Consider the following 18,626-nt stretch of genomic DNA (forward strand, 5'->3'; position numbering starts at 1 on the left):
TACGGAAAATAATACTAATTGTAACGGAAAGTAATACCGATTAATTCGGAATGCATATTATAACGGAAGTTATAAATATTATTAAGGAAGTAAAACAGATTACCACTATCTACGTAAAATACATATAGCATCAGTGTACTGCTGAACAATATAATATAATACATCTAGTACAGTATATCTAAAACCCTTCGTTTGTGATCATGACAAACAAATGACATCTATTGTTTTGGAGAATACAATATAGCACCATTGCTTTCGCATTCTCAAAATCCTTACATACCAAAATGGCAACTATAGGCAAACCTGACATAGAAATAAAACACTTAGCCTCGTTTAAGTGATATAAATATTAAAAACGGCTTAGCCATACCATTTAGGCAATAAGGAATGGCAATTAGCCTAAGTCGTCTAGGTTTTTATCTATTTATTCAGATATCTGTATTTAGATAATTAGAGACATAATTCAAATAGAGATATCTTAAAATACAGATATCTGTATCTAAAAGAAAATAAACATATGTCTATTTGAAGTTTGTTTGGTTTAGTTTGTTTTACGTCCTATTAACAGCCAGAGTCATTTAAGGACGTGCCAGGTTTTGGAGGTGGAGGAAAGCCAGAGTACCCGGAGAAAAACCACCGGCCTACGGTCAGTACCTGGCAACTGCCCCACGTAGGTTTCGAACTCGCAACCCAGAGGTGGAGGGCTGGTGTTAAAGTGTTGGGACACCTTAACCACTCGCCACCGCGTCCTTCTATTTGAAGTACAGATATATATATGTATCTAAATTACAGAGAGATTGCATCTCTATTTTAAATACGTATATCTCTAATATAATTAAAGATATCTTTATTTTAAATACAGATATATGTATGTGTTGTCAATAGATTGAGATATATTCAATTAATAAAAACACAGATATCTGGATTAAATGAGTAAAAGGTAGCCCTTTTTTTTTTAATTCATATCTGTATTCAAATAGTCATATATCTGTTATATATCTCTTAAATATGTATTTATTTAATAGTTAGAGATATCTGTATTTTATATAGAAATATCTCTCGTTAAAATTCAAATTAAGATTTTTTTTTTAATTTAAAGATGTCTGTATTTGATAGAAAATAGATATATATATATATATATATATATTTAAAATACTGTACAGATATCTGTATTTTATACAAATAATACAGATATCTCTACTCTAAATAAATATGTCTCTAATTAAAATACATATATATCTCTAATTCAAAAACAGAATATATCTGAACAAAATGGGTAAAAAATAACGGCCTGCCATATATATACTGATATCACTTACTGGGAAATTACGCGCCAAATAGTTATCGACAGGGGCGCATAATCTATATATATATATAATAACTGATATTAATTATATGTGTTTTATATATAAATAATTGATATGCGTAAAAGTTCTCTTTTCTTAATTTGCTCTTGAAATATTGTGTTGTATACATTATCATTGCCCCTGTGGAAAGGCCTCTTGAATGTATTCCCGCCTATTTGTGTATAGGCTCGCTTAAAACAAACAAAATAATTATTCCTGTGTCAGAGATTCCTTGCATATTTTGTTAATTTTTAATGTGTTTCATACATTATTCAAAGTAACAATGAAAAATAATTATCATATCATCGACTTCAAACAACATCAATTTTGTTTGTTTTTGATTTTCGGATACTTAAGCGACCTAATCTATTTGCCGCCATTTGCAATTTGTAAACAAAAACTTCGTCCCTTTCTTTTATGTTTTCTTGAAGACTGTGTCGATATGATACTGTATTAACCGTCAACTGATAATGTATATCAAACAGGTAAGAAAAATGATGATGATGCATTTGTGCCATTTATGTTTTTTGTACATATCGGTTGAATCGTAGCGAATTATTGAGCGCATCGGTTATCAGAAACTGTTCAGGGACGCTAACTGCCGACGCGCATCTGATAAACAATATAATATTTCAGAAAACGCATGTATGTGTGTCATCTGCTTTGCAATTTGATCGAAAGTTAAAGCATTGCTTTTAAATTTTCAAGAAATTAGTCATTTTACTGCGAATACACCTGCTGGTGACATGGACTGTCCTTCGAGTTGGGTTTGAAGATGTTGCTGGAATTGTTGATTTCGATGAAGAAAAGGTTTTCGTAATCATATTGATAATAACATGTCAATAAATTGTCTATAAAATAGTAGAAAGTACGTTTACTTTCTTTTCAGGTTATTATCCAAGGTTTCAGAAGCTACAGGGACCAGACTGTGGTGGAGCCTTTCAGTCCTAAACATAATGTCATTGGTAATATATATTTATATTACTTGCAAACCTGGGTTACAGGAATTGTTCGGGGGGGGGGGGGGGGGGGATTTAAATGATGGTCATACAGGGTTTCGATCATCTGCCGGATAATTTGATGAGGTGATATATACATCCAGATTGAATTCGCATGTCAAATTTGATTATCAAGTAGGCCTATTGTTAACTGTGTATGTTTTGTTGATAATAAGTAAAAGCATGATACAAATTTTATAATTATCACAGATCTTATATTTAAATAAATATTACATATTAATTTATATCACAGTAAGTATTACAAATATCACAATAACACCAATTTGCCAGAAGTAATACAAGTCAGCTTATACCAAGGATAATCCATGAAAGCTGCTTGCTAGCTTGTTTTCAATGAGGTCCTTACTCGTTTGGTACTGCATAAATCTGAAAAAAAATATTGCAGATGCATGATAAAATCATTGAGGTAATTTTACATTAACCCTTACATTTCACAAGTGCTATTCTTTTCTGTGACATATCGATGATCTCAATGGCATTAAAACTAGAAATTATTGTGTATAATATACATGGCTTTAAATCAATTTCATCTCATAACATTTAATGTTTTCATTTACAGTTGGCAGAAATGGGTCGGGGAAAAGTAACTTCTTCTATGGTGAGTTTTTAAGGACAACAATTAATACATTCTGCATCCATTTGGGAGAAATTATACACAATTTGTTATTTTCTATACTTTTGTAAGTTCAAAATATGAAAATAAAGTTTTGTACAAGATTTATCCATCTATTCTTTTTTCATAATAGCCAATATTAATTTTGATCCTGTTAAAATAATTCTAAACATATGCATGTTCTTAATTTTTCAGCCATCCAGTTTGTGCTGTCGGACGAATTCAGTCACCTGAGACCTGAGCAGAGACAGGCGTTGTTGCACGAGGGAACTGGGCCTCGTGTCATCTCTGCCTTTGTGGAAATAATATTTGACAACAGTGACAACAGAATACCTGTAAGTTTTTTTATGCATTTTCAGAAATTATGTCAGAAGCAAAGGCTGATAATGAGTATCTGGAATTCCATGAAAGGGGACACAACTCTTGCAGTTCACAGAATTGTGTATCCACCTGTACTACTAGATATGGCAAAAGTAAAAAATAAAGCTCTCAAAAATGCCATTTGTCTTTACAGTATATATACATAACAATTAACTGGGCATACTGTAGAACCTTGAAAGTTTTTGACCCCCCAAAAATATATATATGACTCTTGGGATTGGAGGGACATGTCAATTTGACATGTTTTGACCCTTCAGATTTCTGAAATTCTGAAAAAAAATGGTGATAGTTGTCAATCTAGCTTCAGGCAAGATCAATAAATCTATATGTGTGTCATAAAAATGGGTTTTGTAAAATCATTGTCTGTAATTTGTTTTTCATGTTCAATAAATCTAAGAATTTCAACCATTTAGGCAATTTGCTGCTCTGTGAATCAAAGACTAAATATTGACAAAAATGAGTGTTATGGCATAATGTGGAGGAAATGTGCTATAATACCATGCAGAAATACGGCTCAAACATTCTGATTTTGGGCACATGTAGTATAATTAATTTCATTTTTGTTTTATTTGATTATTTTTGACAGATTGAAAAAGATGAAGTCGTGCTTCGGCGTGTCATCGGATCTAAGAAAGATCAGTATTTTCTTGACAAGAAAATGGTCACGTATGTATTATGGTTAATCTGACACTCAAAGACAAAGTTGAAAGTAGAATGTACTTAAGTGTTCATTTGCAATTTGAAAAAAAAAATCTCCAACAATTTGAAAATTTAATTTTAAACACAGTGGCTCCCATTAAGGAAATAAAAGTTTTTGAATATGAATGAAAGTGAGGTACTTAACTACAACACTCAGACTTAAATGTCAGAGATAAAAAGCAGGAAATTTATATCTCATTCAACCTAATTTGGAAACAGTTTAGATAAAAAAAAATATATCTTCCTGTTTTATCATTGTCACGGTGATGAAGGGTTGTATTTTGAACTTCATTGTCCAATGTACAATGCAAATTCATGATAAATAAATTACAAATATCAGTTCACAAGAGTCAACAGTAGGAGTTGTGTTTCAAAGAATTGTGAAACTAGTCTGCTTAATTCAGAATTCTTCCTTATCAAATATATGAAAATGTCAATAAATTGTGATGTAGGATTGAAGTAAAAAAAAAATACCATGGTGTATCTACACTGCTTTCAATGTTGGGAAATATTACACTTTCAGGAAAGGTGATGTCATGAATCTCTTAGAAAGTGCTGGATTCTCGCGAAGTAATCCCTATTATATCGTAAAACAAGGAAAGGTATGTAGATACTTTGACAATACTATTGTCTTCCCCCTGACATTGCATGTAGTAGCGTTTAAAGGCTATCATTCATCACGATTTGATCAGTTTGAGGATAACTAAAATTTTGAAATTTCGGCAGTATATTGTGAAAGAATATTACGAGTGATGCAGTGTTTGCTATTTACACACAAAATTATTTGTAGATTAATCAAATGGCAACGGCTCCAGATTCCCAGCGATTGAAACTTTTACGTGAAGTAGCAGGCACTAAAGTTTACGATGAAAGGAAAGAAGAAAGTAAAGTAATTCTGCGAGAGTCAGGCAAGTATATTTACAAATGCATATAATGATTATGTACAATTACTGTATTCGACCTAATAATAAGCACACAGCATTTTTTTTTTTTTTTTTTTTTCTGTTTATTTTTTGTTCATTTATACCATTTACATACTTTTATGTAATGAATCCAGGTTTTAAGTTAAAAAGACTGAAGATTATTGGCAGGTCAGTGAGGAGAACTTTTAATATGTCTATTGATAGACCCATCTTCTTTTCCTGAGGAAAAAGGTTAGGGTAAGCTTATAGGGGCAGTGTGCTTAATTAGGTCAAATACAGTATAACAGGGATTGAATGAACAGGATATATATTTTTCATTTAATTCCAGTACTTCTAGGTCAAATGTTCACAGGTCATGGCAAATCTGGTAGCCTATCATATGAAATAATTTCGTTTATAAACTGGAAATGGACTAACGTGCAGATATCCCTGTCTGGGCTCAAGGTATGACAAATTTGATATATGTTTGAATCGTGAACTTTCCATTTAATACAGAGGGGAAACGAGAGAAAATTAATGATCTGTTGAAGTATATTGAGGAAAGATTGGCAACACTTGAGGAAGAGAAGGAAGAATTGAAAGAATACCAAAAATGGGACAAGATGAGAAGGTAAAATTACAAATATTAATCAGGGGTCGACATTAAGGCTTGTCTGCTTGTCCGGTATCAGACTAAATTGCTGTCGGACAAGTGAAAGTATCAAAACACTTGTCCGACGGGACGAGTAACAAATATTGTCTTCATGTTGTATTTATATTCTGAAATCAACATTCACAACTTATACTTATGATAAAAAAGAAACGAAAACATGGATAGTGTACATTGGAAGTAGTGGTGTTCCGATTAATCGAGTTCGTCGAGTATCACTTGTTTGAGACGTTTGATCAATTAATCGAGTAAGAAATCTGTAATCGAGTTTCGTCGGAAGTGCCCTACATCAGGTTTTATGAAAATATATTAACCGGATTTCAGATAAACATACGCAAATTCAGCTTGACAATGTCTACAACACAGTCGCTTGCAGGAAATGGTTATGCTTGTATCATACAAAATCAAGCGTCACATTAACTGGTACAGTGTAGTAATACTAGGGGGAATGCAAACGTACTGATGACTAAGATTTTGTTTGTGAGAACATAAGCGACTAGCTATGGAAGCAACGCTAACGTATACGATCTTTCTTCTCGGAAAGCGCACAGGGTCAGTTTTATGGAAACATTTTGGTTTTTAATGAAAACAAGAAGCAGAAGGTCCGTTAAGTACCGATACTTTAAATATGACGAAAACTATTTGTAAAATGTGCAGAAAGTCGTATTCCTTCAATGGTAAGTCACAGTTCTACTTTCGTTTTCAAAGTATATTAGACTTTCGATAACAGATGGATTAAAGCATTTTACAGCCCGTGCAAAAAATTCCAATTAGCTAAATACTCCAATAAACAATCCTTTTGTTGTTTTTTTTATGTGTTGAATAACATTATTAAAAAAAACAATTTTGGTTCATTTTTATCTGTGTAATAAACAAATAAACACACAGGAAGATAGTATACATGTAGGTATAAAGATAGTATACATGTAGGTATAACAGTTTATTAGTTACTGAAATTGTTGTTGAAAGCATTTCACAAAATATTGTGACATGAATACAAAAAATACATTCGGAAATTAATCGATTTTAATCGATCATCGATCGGTTACACACAAGTGATGATCGATCACAAAAATTCAACCGATTCCCAACACTAATTGGAAGTGACTTGTTCATAACGAAAATAGTTTAATTCGGAACACTATGCAGATGATAACTAAACTTTCCATGTTTTTCAAAAATATTCAGTCAGCCCCATTGGTGTCTTTGAATTGAATATGCTTATTGAAAAAAAGGGAATATGAATAAAAGCGTACAAGGAAATTTGAAGGACTAAAGTGGCAACAGATGCTGATTATATCAGGCTCGCTATTTATTACAAGATTTAGCAAATATAGTATTTCAGATATTTATGCACTATTGCATTTCTACAATTATGTTCATGTTTTAGTCAGTTTATTTCTATTCTTATAAGACTAGTTTAGTTTCTGTAAATTGAAAATAGGCAGTCAGTAGCATTTTTTTTTTTTCATTATGTAACTTGGACAAAAACACCAATAAATATCAGTAATATAGTTGTCATTGCTATGTTATCATTTTACTGCATGACACACAGACTTTTGCTTCAACATGAGCAGTTTAATATCAGTAAAATTGTAAAAATTGTTTTGTAATCGGGTGAAATATTTATTATAACTCTTTGAGACCTTTAACAATGTTGCATTCATGGAATTTGTCATTTGATGATTTCCTTGTAATCAGATCCCTAGAATAGCTTTGATTGATTACCAACTAAAAACCTATAGCCCTAATCAGCTATTTATATATGAAACAATAAGGTCATAAAGCTAGATTGGCATGCATGTTGAAAGTTTAACATTGTCGTATTTGTTGTACAGGTCCCTGGAATACACCATACATGACCATGAGCTGAGAGATACCAGAAAGAAACTGGATGATGTAAGAAATTAATCCATACAAAAATCATTTCTAAAGTGTAAAAATTATTTATTACTTAAGTCATATAAATTTGATATAAATCGATGAATTCAATCAAATCTGTAAAAATGTAGCACGTTGGAAAAAAAAGTCAGTTTTATTATATCAAAAATCTACATGAATAATACAGGCCCTGTGAACCCCTTAGCGATTTGATATAAAAGTGGAAGTGTTGCGACTCAGTAGATAATTCAAAGTAATCATCGGCCATGAAAGATATACTTTATTAGCTCACCTGGACCGAAGGTCCGGTGAGCTTATGCCATGGTGCAGCGTCCGTCGTCCGTCGTCCGTCGTCTGTCGTCCGGCGTCCGTCCGTCAACATTATGTCAGCATAAATGGTGACTCTGACCCCCAAGGGGCCTGAGGGGCGGGGCCCAATAGGGGAAATTGAGGCAATTCCTTTAAATCGCTACTAGTCATAAAGTTATGAATGGATTTGAACCCGATTTGGTCAGAAACATCCTTTGGGGATGGGGAACAGATTTTGCATAAATGGTTACTCTGACCCCCGAAGGGCCAAAGGGGCGGGCCCATTAGGGGAAATAGAGGTAATTCCTTCAAATCGCTACTAGTCATGAAGTTATGAGTGGATTTGAACCAAATTTGGTCAGAAACATCCTTCAGGGAAGGGGAACAGATTTTGCATAAATGGTTACTCTGACCCCCAAGGGGCTAAAGGGGCGGGGCCTAATGGGGAAATAGAGGTAATTCCTTCAAATCGCTACTAGTCATAAAGTTATGAATGGATTTGAACCCAATTTGGTAAGAAACATTCTTGCGGGAAGGGGAACAGATTTTGCATAAATGGTGACTCTGACCCCCAAGGGGCCTGAGGGGCGGGGCCCAATAGGGGAAATTGAGGCAATTCCTTTAAATCGCTACTAGTCATAAAGTTATGAATGGATTTGAACCCAATTTGGTCAGAAACATCCTTTGGGGAAGGGGAACAGATTTTGCATAAATGGTGACTCTGACCCCCAAGGGGCCAAAGGGGCGGGACCTAATGGGGGAAATAGAGGTAATTCCTTCAAATCGCTACTAGTCATGAAGTTATGAATGGATTTGAACCCGATTTGGTCAGAAACATCCTTTGGGGATGGGGAACAGATTTTGCATAAATGGTTACTCTGACCCCCGAAGGGCCAAAGGGGCGGGCCCATTAGGGGAAATAGAGGTAATTCCTTCAAATCGCTACTAGTCATGAAGTTATGAGTGGATTTGAACCAAATTTGGTCAGAAACATCCTTCAGGGAAGGGGAACAGATTTTGCATAAATGGTTACTCTGACCCCCAAGGGGCTAAAGGGGCGGGGCCTAATGGGGAAATAGAGGTAATTCCTTCAAATCGCTACTAGTCATAAAGTTATGAATGGATTTGAACCCAATTTGGTAAGAAACATTCTTGCGGGAAGGGGAACAGATTTTGCATAAATGGTGACTCTGAACCCCAAGGGGCCTGAGGGGCGGGGCCCAATAGGGGAAATTGAGGCAATTCCTTTAAATCGCTACTAGTCATAAAGTTATGAATGGATTTGAACCCAATTTGGTCAGAAACATCCTTTGGGGAAGGGGAACAGATTTTGCATAAATGGTGACTCTGACCCCCAAGGGGCCAAAGGGGCGGGGACTAATGGGGGAAATAGAGGTAATTCCTTCAAATCGCTACTAGTCATGAAGTTATGAATGGATTTGAACCCGATTTGGTCAGAAACATCCTTTGGGGATGGGGAACAGATTTTGCATAAATGGTTACTCTGACCGCCGAGGGGCCAAAGGGGCGGGCCCATTAGGGGAAATAGAGGTAATTCCTTCAAATCGCTACTAGTCATAAAGTTATGAATGGATTTGAACCAAATTTGGTCAGAAACATCATTCAGGGAAGGGGAACAGATTTTGCATAAATGGTTACTCTGACCCCCAAGGGGCTAAAGGGGCGGGGCCTAATGGGGAAATAGAGGTAATTCCTTCAAATCGCTACTAGTCATAAAGTTATGAATGGATTTGAACCCAATTTGGTAAGAAACATTCTTGCGGGAAGGGGAACAGATTTTGCATAAATGATGACTCTGACCCCCAAGGGGCCTGAGGGGCGGGGCCCAATAGGGGAAATTGAGGCAATTCCTTTAAATCGCTACTAGTCATAAAGTTATGAATGGATTTGAACCCAATTTGGTCAGAAACATCCTTTGGGGATGGGGAATAGATTTTGCATAAATGGTGACTCTGACCCCCAAGGGGCCAAAGGTGCGGGGCCTAATGGGGAAATAGAGGTAATTCCTTCACATCGCTACTTGTCATGAAGTTATGAATGGATTTGAACCCAATTTAGTAAGAAACATTCTTTGGGGAAGGGGAACAGATTTTGCATAAATGGTTACTCTGACCCCCAAGGGGCCAAACGGGCGGCGCCTAATGGGGAAATAGAGGTAATTCCTTAAAATCGCTACTAGTCATAAAGTTATAAATGCATGTTGTAAACACAGAGAGTCTGGACTTCATTATTTCTTTAAAGCAGTTGGGATCCCCACGCTATAACCATAAATAGCATTGTTTGAGGTTAACAAACAAAAGGAATTGAACATGAACATTATTTTGACATTTGGTCAAATCCAACCAGGTGAGCGATACAGGCCCCATGGGCCTCTTGTCTTAGTATGTTTTGTGACTTTTTGCTTTTAAACTAGGTACAGAATCATTCTAGCCCATTTCATAGATTTTACATCTGTGGTATTGTGATGACCGTAGTCATGGTATAGTATTTACTCTCTTGTCCCAGCACGACATCTATGAAACAGGGGGACGTTTGATGTTGGATAACAGAAATATATCAATTCACTTTAATCTTTATTCCAGCTTCAAGAAAAGCGAGAAACAAGTGGTGTACAGACACAGAAATTGCGTGATTCCCAGCAAAATTCCAATGACAAAGTCAAGGTAAAAATATTAAGATTATTCAAAAATAACAAAAATTTAGGAAGGGATATGTTTTGATATTTCGGATTTCGATCGTGATGTTTTATCTGGTTTTCTTTCAAAACCTTTAACACCAGGACACACAGTTCCGATAATTGACAGATTGGTTACGTGAATTTCAGTTACGTGACATTCTACTGTAATCAGCAGATTATACTACTTTAGTGTAATAATCAGATTATAATACTAAGGGATTATTTCGGGTTACCATGTGGTTGGGTCATTTTCAAGAAAAAGAACTATCTGTATTATAATTTATGGGCCATTTTTTTAAATTTAAGGGATTTTTCTGAATCATGTGGGTCATTCAGGAAAATTGTGGGCTAATGGCCTCATGACCCCCTCCAAAAATATCTTAATTATGTGATAATCAGATGATACCACTTTAATGTTATAATCAGACTACTTAAGTGTAATAGCAACCTGCAAAGATTAGAAGTAAATTTTAAAAATAATCTATATATATACGATTTTTGTTCTGATAATGATTTACGCATTACATAGGCTATCAATAAAGATCTTCGAGAGTTAAAGACGAGAATGCAGACCATTTTAGATGAGAAGGAACAAATCGCATCTGAAAATCAAGATTTAACAAAGAGGAAAGCAAAGCTGGAACTTAATATCAAAGACATCCTTGATGATTTAGAAGGTGACAAAAAAGCACGGGTAAGTTTAAGCATGTCACCAAGAGCATAAAAGACTTTATATAGAATTACATTAATCAATCAAATGGAAATCACATGGCCAAGGGTCAATCATGATTGTGGCTTTAAATTGATTGAGATTCCACCTTATTCACCTGCTGCCCTGCAGGTAGGGCGTAAGAATTATACCTGCTGTCCCCATTGCACGATCGTAAGAGGTGACTAAATTTGGGATCTTATCTTTTCTCTTTTTTCTTAACAACTTTCTTCTTCCTAATGTCTCCGTTGACAATGCCTCACTTTTGGCCTTTAGTTGAGCGTTCGCCCCTGTGAGGAAGGCCTAGCCGAGACATACCAGAGTCTATAAAAATGGTAGTTGCTGTTCCTGCTTAGCGCTCAGCATATTACAGAGGTGAAAATGTTCAGCTGATTGGCTGATTTCGGCCTTTTTGAGAATATCAGTGTAATGTAAACTTGTAATTTTTCCCATTGAAAAGATTGAGTAATCTAAGTTTCAGCCTTTTTGCCCTTAGTCCATTTTCATCTCTGATATTAGGAGTGGGACGACTGGTTGGCCCGTTGTCAGTATAATGTGACGGGGTCGGGTGTCCTGCTGGGTGTCTTCGGCAGTATGCTTCAGTGAGATAGCACTATAAATCGGCAGAATTCCGGCCTATCACAAGGAGACTTAACACGAACATACCGCAGCCTCCAAAAACACACATACACACTCAACACACTAATGTACGTCGCACACACGGGAGGTCATCCTTAAATGACCTTAGCTGTTAATAGAACATTAAACAAAATAAACCAAACCAAACCAAAATTATTCACCTGATCGCGCTCCATCAGACTTTCATCTTTTTCCAAAACTAGAAACAGCTATGTCAGGCACCCTAACCCTAACATGCAGTGTATGACTTTCTGAACAGCCAGGAAAAGGAGTTATATAAAATGGCATTGATATATGGCATTGAGGCCCTTAAACACCACTGGCGAAAGTGTGAAAAATAATACAATAGGTCCGGCAAAGTTCAAATCTTTCAATATGAGGCTCACAACATACCAACCAGCCCTCGTATATGGAAAGTTTGAATATGTACCAATCGGATATGTAGAAATGTACTGTATCCCTAAATGACATTGATATTCAACTGATCATCTGGGTCAATCCGACAGAGATAAAACCTAATTAACAAAGCAATTCCTTTGAATTTGATGGAAATTAATAAAAAAAATAATGAAATTTACATTTGAATATTCTTTTTGACAGAAAAAGACCGAAGAGGAGCAAAAGAAAGTGAACGAAAGAATAACTAAAACACAGGCATCCTTGGAGGCCATAACACCACAGTATGAGGCTCAGCAGAGTCGAGAAGAGAACTGCACACAACAGTAAGGATATCCTTGTCTCTCTTAATCTTAATTAAGGCTTATCAGAAATAACAGGTTATGTCGCCAATTAATATTTTTAGGAAGGATCCTCTGTTTGAATTTTGCAGCAGAATTCTCGGGAGCATTTTGAATTTTGACAAGACAATCGGTATTAACACAAAATTTGAAAGTCATTCTTTTAAAAAGATATAATTGAAAGAATGTAAATTTATTGTCTGTTTATCAGAATTATCAGAAACATTTCGTAATATCAATCTGTCCATATTATTACTGCACAATTTTTTGTTTTCTTAAAGCAACATGAATTTTTAGAAGCCATCATTTGCAATAGTCTAGTGGACTGTGCAATTAGAAATGATAATTTGAAAATTTAGATTTTAGTTTAAACAATAGTGAACTTTCAATATGTAATTTTAAAATATTGAACTTTCAATATGTAATTAAGAAAATAGTGAACTTTCAATATGTAATAATAAAAAAAAAATAGTGAACTTTCAATATGTAATTTTAAAATATTGAACTTTCAATATGTAATTAAAAAAAATAGTGAACTTTCAATATGTAATTTAAAAAAAATAGTGGACTTTCATTATGTAATGAAAAAAAAAGTGAACTATCAATGTGTAATTAAAAAAATAGTGAACTTTCAATATGTAATAAATCATTTTGAAAATTCCACAGCAGTGGGATTTTTTAGGTCACCTGAGACAAAAACCAAAATTGTAAATTATATGGTCCCCACCCCACAGGGGACTGAGGGGCGGGGCCAAAAAGGGTCAAATTGACTAAAACTTAAAAAATCTTCTTCTCTACTCTCAGATATGCTGGAATCAAACACTCTTCATAAATGAAGGGTCTTAAGGTGCTTTACCAAAATTGTAAATTTCATGACCCAGGGGTTTCACATTTGCCCCTGGGTAGGGGCTAAACTTTACTATAGTTTATATAGGGAAATCACATTTTTGACTTTAATTTATTTTATTTCGATTGGAATTCATTCTAATTTTGTAAACATTGTCAGCATGGGATGACAGTTTGATGGCATGCACATGTTGGCCCTGACTTACCCCCAGGGGCTGATGGGCGGGGCTAAAAAGGGCCAAATTGACTGAAATTTCACCAATCTTCTTCTCTACTCTCAAATATGATAGAATCAAATACACTTCATAAATGGCTGGGTTTGAAGGTGCTTTACCAAAATTGTGAATTTCATGACCCTGGGGTCTCAAGTTTGCCCCTGGGGCGGGGCTAAACTTTTCTATAGTTTATATAGGGAAATAACATTTTTGACTTTTATTTGTTTTATTTCTATTGGAATTCATTCTAATTTTGTAACCATTGTCAGCATGGGATGACAGTTTGATGGCATGCACATGTTGGCCCTGACTGACCCCCAGGGGCTGATGGGCAGGGCTTAAAAGGGTCAAATTGACTGAAATTTCACCAATCTTCTTTTCAAGACTGAATTAAGGTGGAATCAAATACTCTTTATAGTTTGAAGGGTCTTATGGTGCTTTATTGAAATTTTAAATTTCATGACCCTGGGGTCACAAGTTTGCCCCTGGGGAGGGGGTAAATTTTACTATAGTTTATATAGGGAAATCACATTTTTGACTGATTTGTTTTGATTTCTATGGGAATTCATTCTGGTTAACATTTTCAGCATGGAATGAAAGTTTGATAATATGCATATGTTGGCCCTGACTGTCCCCTAGGGGCTGATAGGGGGGGCAAAAAGGGTCAATTAAATAAACTGAAATATTTCAAATCTCAGGTGACCGTTAAGGCCCATGGGCCTCTTGTTTACTTTTGGGATTTACTGTGCAGAGGTAAATGCATTCACACAAAAAATGTCTTTATAACATGAATATTCTGCCACATTATTTCACAGATTATCTTTGGCTGAACAGAGACGGAAAGAACTTTATGCCAAACAGGGACGAGGAAACCAGTTCACATCAAGGGATGAACGAGATAACTGGATAAAAAAAGAGCTCAAATCACTTAACCGGGCAATCAAGGACAAAGAGGAACAGGTGGGTCCATTAATGGAATTATTACATATTAAGACAGAGGAATGTACTTATTGTGAACAGGAATATACAGAACCCTTGGATTTTGGTTATATACACTTATTAATTATTTTATAAAAAATACATTTGAGCTGTTAAAATTCTTCCGATGGTATTTATTATAGTTGTTATTAATGAGTTTTGTAGATATTTCTCTCTTATGATGAAGTTTCATAGAAATACTGTTTAATTACTATATTGACATTTCTTTCTCCTTTTACAGTCTCGTGTCTAATTGTAATCATGATGTCGTAACCGGCACGCTATACATGTCATTACATTCCTATGAATTAAGCTTGCTAGTTGGTTTATTTTGTGAATGAAAAATGTAAATTTCAATACTTTCTTTGATAATTCAGATCAGAAGATTGCGAGAAGATTTAACTAATGACACAAAAAGAGCAGAACATTTGAAAGTCAATATACAGGTGAGTTGAACCCTAAATACAATTCTGATAGATTTAAAGTATAAGTGCTATTCCTTTAAAATATCTACCCGACGGGAGGACTCAGGTCTGTCAATCAGGGACCACACATAGAAGTGATTTAATTCAAACAGCACTATATAATAGGCTGCATTTTCTACAGCATCCACCATGCATAGAATTTCTTCATTTCTGGATCCCCCGTTGAATATAAATTTTACTGGAATCGCCCTAATGATATGCAACATATTCCAAGTGCAGTATTTTAGCTTCCTAGTGATTTTTCTTTTGGTTCCTGATATAATGGAGCAGCCATTTTGGGTGAATGTGGTTGTATTTTATATAGTAACCAGTTCAACATCTGGTTTTGAATTTCTGTCATAGTTTGAATTAATTATACGTTCCCTGCCGTTGTAACCATATCAGAAAGGAAAATATCTTGGGTATTTATTCGATTACAAAAACTTTTTTTTTGGTTGAAAATTTGATCTACATAGCGTTCAATTTGAGTGTGTAAATCTGAAGTAAAGCTTAGATTATATATTTTATGCTTCAAAATCATTGAATAGCTGTTCTTGCCCAGAATAACATCATAAAAAAAAAATAGTAATAATAATAATAATAAAAAAAGTGTAATATCGCAAAAAAATCCCCCCCCCCCCCAAAAAAAAACAACAACACTTTTTGCAATATCAAGACACTTTTATATGTCATTGATTTAAGAATATTGGTAACAAATACTACATTGGTTTGTATTTGTCCATTGTGTGGAAAATAATATTGATGATGGTGGACAAATAAAACTAAAGTTTGTTGATTCCTTGCAGGATATAGGTAGCAAGACGGATCAGAATAAAGATATCATAGACCAGAATCAGAGGAGTTCCACAGACATGAAGAAGGAGAAGGAAACCATCCACAATGAGAGAAAGTATGTATTACTGTAGGCTAAAGAACTAGGTCACCATTACTATAAATAGAACATTGGTTTCACAATAAGTTTAGCTTTGTGAACTGAATATTCTTCTTTCCTGCGTATCAAGCTTCTGTTGTAAGACTTCCATTTAGCCAAATCACAAATCATTATGTGTAAAATACTTATTCTTGGGTTGATTAAACATTTATACACTATTTTAAGGTTATAATTCTGTTTCAAAAAATGGACTGACAATTCATGGTCAGTATTTAGCTTGCTTGCCAATGGATTCAGAAGTAACATATCAGTATATTAAAATTTTGACTTGAGATCAATCTTAGAGATTGGTATTCAAGTAGATGGCTGTCTAAGTTGATTCTCGGTTTCCTCTAGTGCTATGTGGCGACAAGAAAACATTATGCAGCAGGAGCTTGTTGGCATTCGTGAGGAGCTCAGTAAAAAGGAACAAGCACTTCGATCAATGACTGGAAAGGTAAGAAAAGGCACTTTTAATATTCTTTCTCTCATGCTAGAGAAGTATAAATTTGGTGAGGGCTATTCCATTAAAATATCTACCTGACCTCAGGACTCGAAAATAAATCACTTCTTTCCATGGTTGAAGTTCTTTCCTATAAGTTGGGCAGGGGTTGACACTAATTTAATCACCTTGACAGACCGACGGGCTGCCAGGTTTTGGAATGAGGCAGCCAAACGTGATGCCCCTCTTGGGGGATTTGGGGGCATTGTCCCTCCAGCCCCTTATCCCAACACTGAGAGGGAAAAAAATGAATATTTTAGATGCAGTTTCCTACATTCTAGTTCATTCTGAGCATAAAAATATTAGATCTTACACCGAATTATGGAAGTTAATGAAGAAAACTTTATCTGGACATTATACATTTGACTGAAAATGTTGGCAGCCCACAGGGCTGCTGGTCTGGACATTCTGGCAGCCCAGGGCTGCCGGTGTAGCATGGTATTTTGAATCATGGTGAAATGACCCTGGGGTCAAAATACCATTATTGTTAAAAAAAAAAAAAACATTTTATCAATAGTTTTCAAGAGTATGAAGCCAATAGCCTCCAAGGAAAAAGTGATATATAATGTTAAATTTAAAAACCATTTAAATTTCTAAATCCTTTATGCAATCAATAAAATCTATCTCTTTGAAAAATATAAAAGTAAATAGAAGAAATTGTCAATGAAAAGGTAATTCCAGTCCTGAGTGTGGAGTGTCATCAGGGTTAATTTGATAATTTGTATGCCAGTGGTTTGATGTTAAGATGAGTGATTTTATGTGATCAAAAAAAACCCATTAGTATTAGTAGACCCAATTTAAGGTCCATTCCAGTTATACACAGCAATCACATTTTATTTGAAAAAAAAAAGCAAAAAATGCTTCTGGGGGGATACTGTATTTATTAAATCTTATATAGGAGTTTTGAAGCATAATTTTGGAAAATTTACATTGAATCTCAATTTTACCATTATAATTCTAGAAAGTAAATGAAATTGATTTGTGATATAGCACCAGAAAATAATTCTAGAAACAGAAGAAAAATTGCAAGAAGAATGAAACAGTATTTCATGTTTTTTTTTCTACAGGCAATCTTGAATGGAATAGACAGTGTACAAAAGGTGATCCAGTCTTTCCGAGATCAACGGAAGTTTCCCGAGGTGTGTGATGGCTACCTCGGGATAATGATTGAAAACTTGGACTGTGACAAGGCCTTCTTCACCTGTGTAGAAGTTACAGCCGGCAGCAGGTAAAATGTCACATTTACTGCAGATGACAATTTTACCTCTAAATAATTTCAATTTTCAGTATTTGGGAAATTTCCATTAGTAGCATACATGTCGCACGCATGGGAGGCCGTCCTTAAATGACCTTAGATGTTAATAGGACGTTAAACAAAATAAACCAAACCAAACCATTAGTAGCTCAGAGATGACACTATTCAATGATTTCTGCATAGTTGACATGACAGCGAATTGATCTGATCATAACAGCAGATTTGGTTTAATGTTAAGTATCATAGTTTAACCTGTTAAAAATCGAAGAATATTACTTAAATTTAAAATTTTGTTTATTTCTGTCATATCTGAAAATCTCAAGGCAGTGATAAAACAAACCTGTACTTCATTGCTTTAATATGATCATTTATACATGAAAAGTTAATCTGTTACGTGTAAATCACAATTATTTTCAGATTATTTCATCACATAGTCGACACCGACAGAACTGGCACAAAGATCTTGGCCGAGATGAACCGACTTCGGCTGCCAGGGGAGGTAACTTTCATGCCTCTCAACAGACTGGATGCCCGAGACACTTCTTACCCCAACATTAGTGTGAGTAGTAATGCATGTAGCTGACTATTCAGAAATTTATATTTTCATATTTAAAAAAAAAAAAAAAAAATTGAAATGAAGTTAATTTAATTTTCCTCCCTGAATTATAATAATTTGAGACAGCCCTTAACAACTTTCTTTAAATAGGCTGCAAAACATTTGATAGTATAACAAAAGAATATCTACCCGGTACAAATGTTGTTGGCTAATACATTTAAATCTGCTTATTAGTACAAAACATTTAATAGTATCCAGATGTCTATATATAAAGAT

At 34.8% G+C, this 18,626-nt stretch overlaps 1 protein-coding gene across 1 annotated transcript in view; it reads left to right on the top strand.

Annotated features, from left to right (window-relative positions):
* The first annotated feature begins 1,694 nt into the window (after positions 1-1,694).
* Positions 1,695-18,626, top strand: part of LOC117339153 (structural maintenance of chromosomes protein 3-like) — a 29,820-nt gene continuing 12,888 nt past the window's right edge. Inside the window, exons 1-18 of the mRNA XM_033900576.1 lie at positions 1,695-1,831; positions 2,236-2,311; positions 2,925-2,963; positions 3,174-3,313; positions 3,946-4,025; positions 4,582-4,660; positions 4,849-4,966; positions 5,477-5,591; positions 7,469-7,529; positions 10,424-10,504; positions 11,048-11,212; positions 12,467-12,588; positions 14,480-14,624; positions 15,020-15,088; positions 15,913-16,016; positions 16,395-16,494; positions 17,607-17,767; positions 18,212-18,353. Coding sequence (XP_033756467.1) covers positions 1,817-1,831; positions 2,236-2,311; positions 2,925-2,963; positions 3,174-3,313; positions 3,946-4,025; positions 4,582-4,660; positions 4,849-4,966; positions 5,477-5,591; positions 7,469-7,529; positions 10,424-10,504; positions 11,048-11,212; positions 12,467-12,588; positions 14,480-14,624; positions 15,020-15,088; positions 15,913-16,016; positions 16,395-16,494; positions 17,607-17,767; positions 18,212-18,353 — 1,812 coding nt within the window. The 5' untranslated portion in view covers positions 1,695-1,816. The remainder of the gene's footprint in view (positions 1,832-2,235; positions 2,312-2,924; positions 2,964-3,173; positions 3,314-3,945; positions 4,026-4,581; positions 4,661-4,848; positions 4,967-5,476; positions 5,592-7,468; positions 7,530-10,423; positions 10,505-11,047; positions 11,213-12,466; positions 12,589-14,479; positions 14,625-15,019; positions 15,089-15,912; positions 16,017-16,394; positions 16,495-17,606; positions 17,768-18,211; positions 18,354-18,626) is intronic.

The sequence above is a fragment of the Pecten maximus genome, chromosome 12 (assembly GCF_902652985.1).
Source record: "Pecten maximus chromosome 12, xPecMax1.1, whole genome shotgun sequence".
Taxonomy (NCBI): domain Eukaryota; kingdom Metazoa; phylum Mollusca; class Bivalvia; order Pectinida; family Pectinidae; genus Pecten; species Pecten maximus.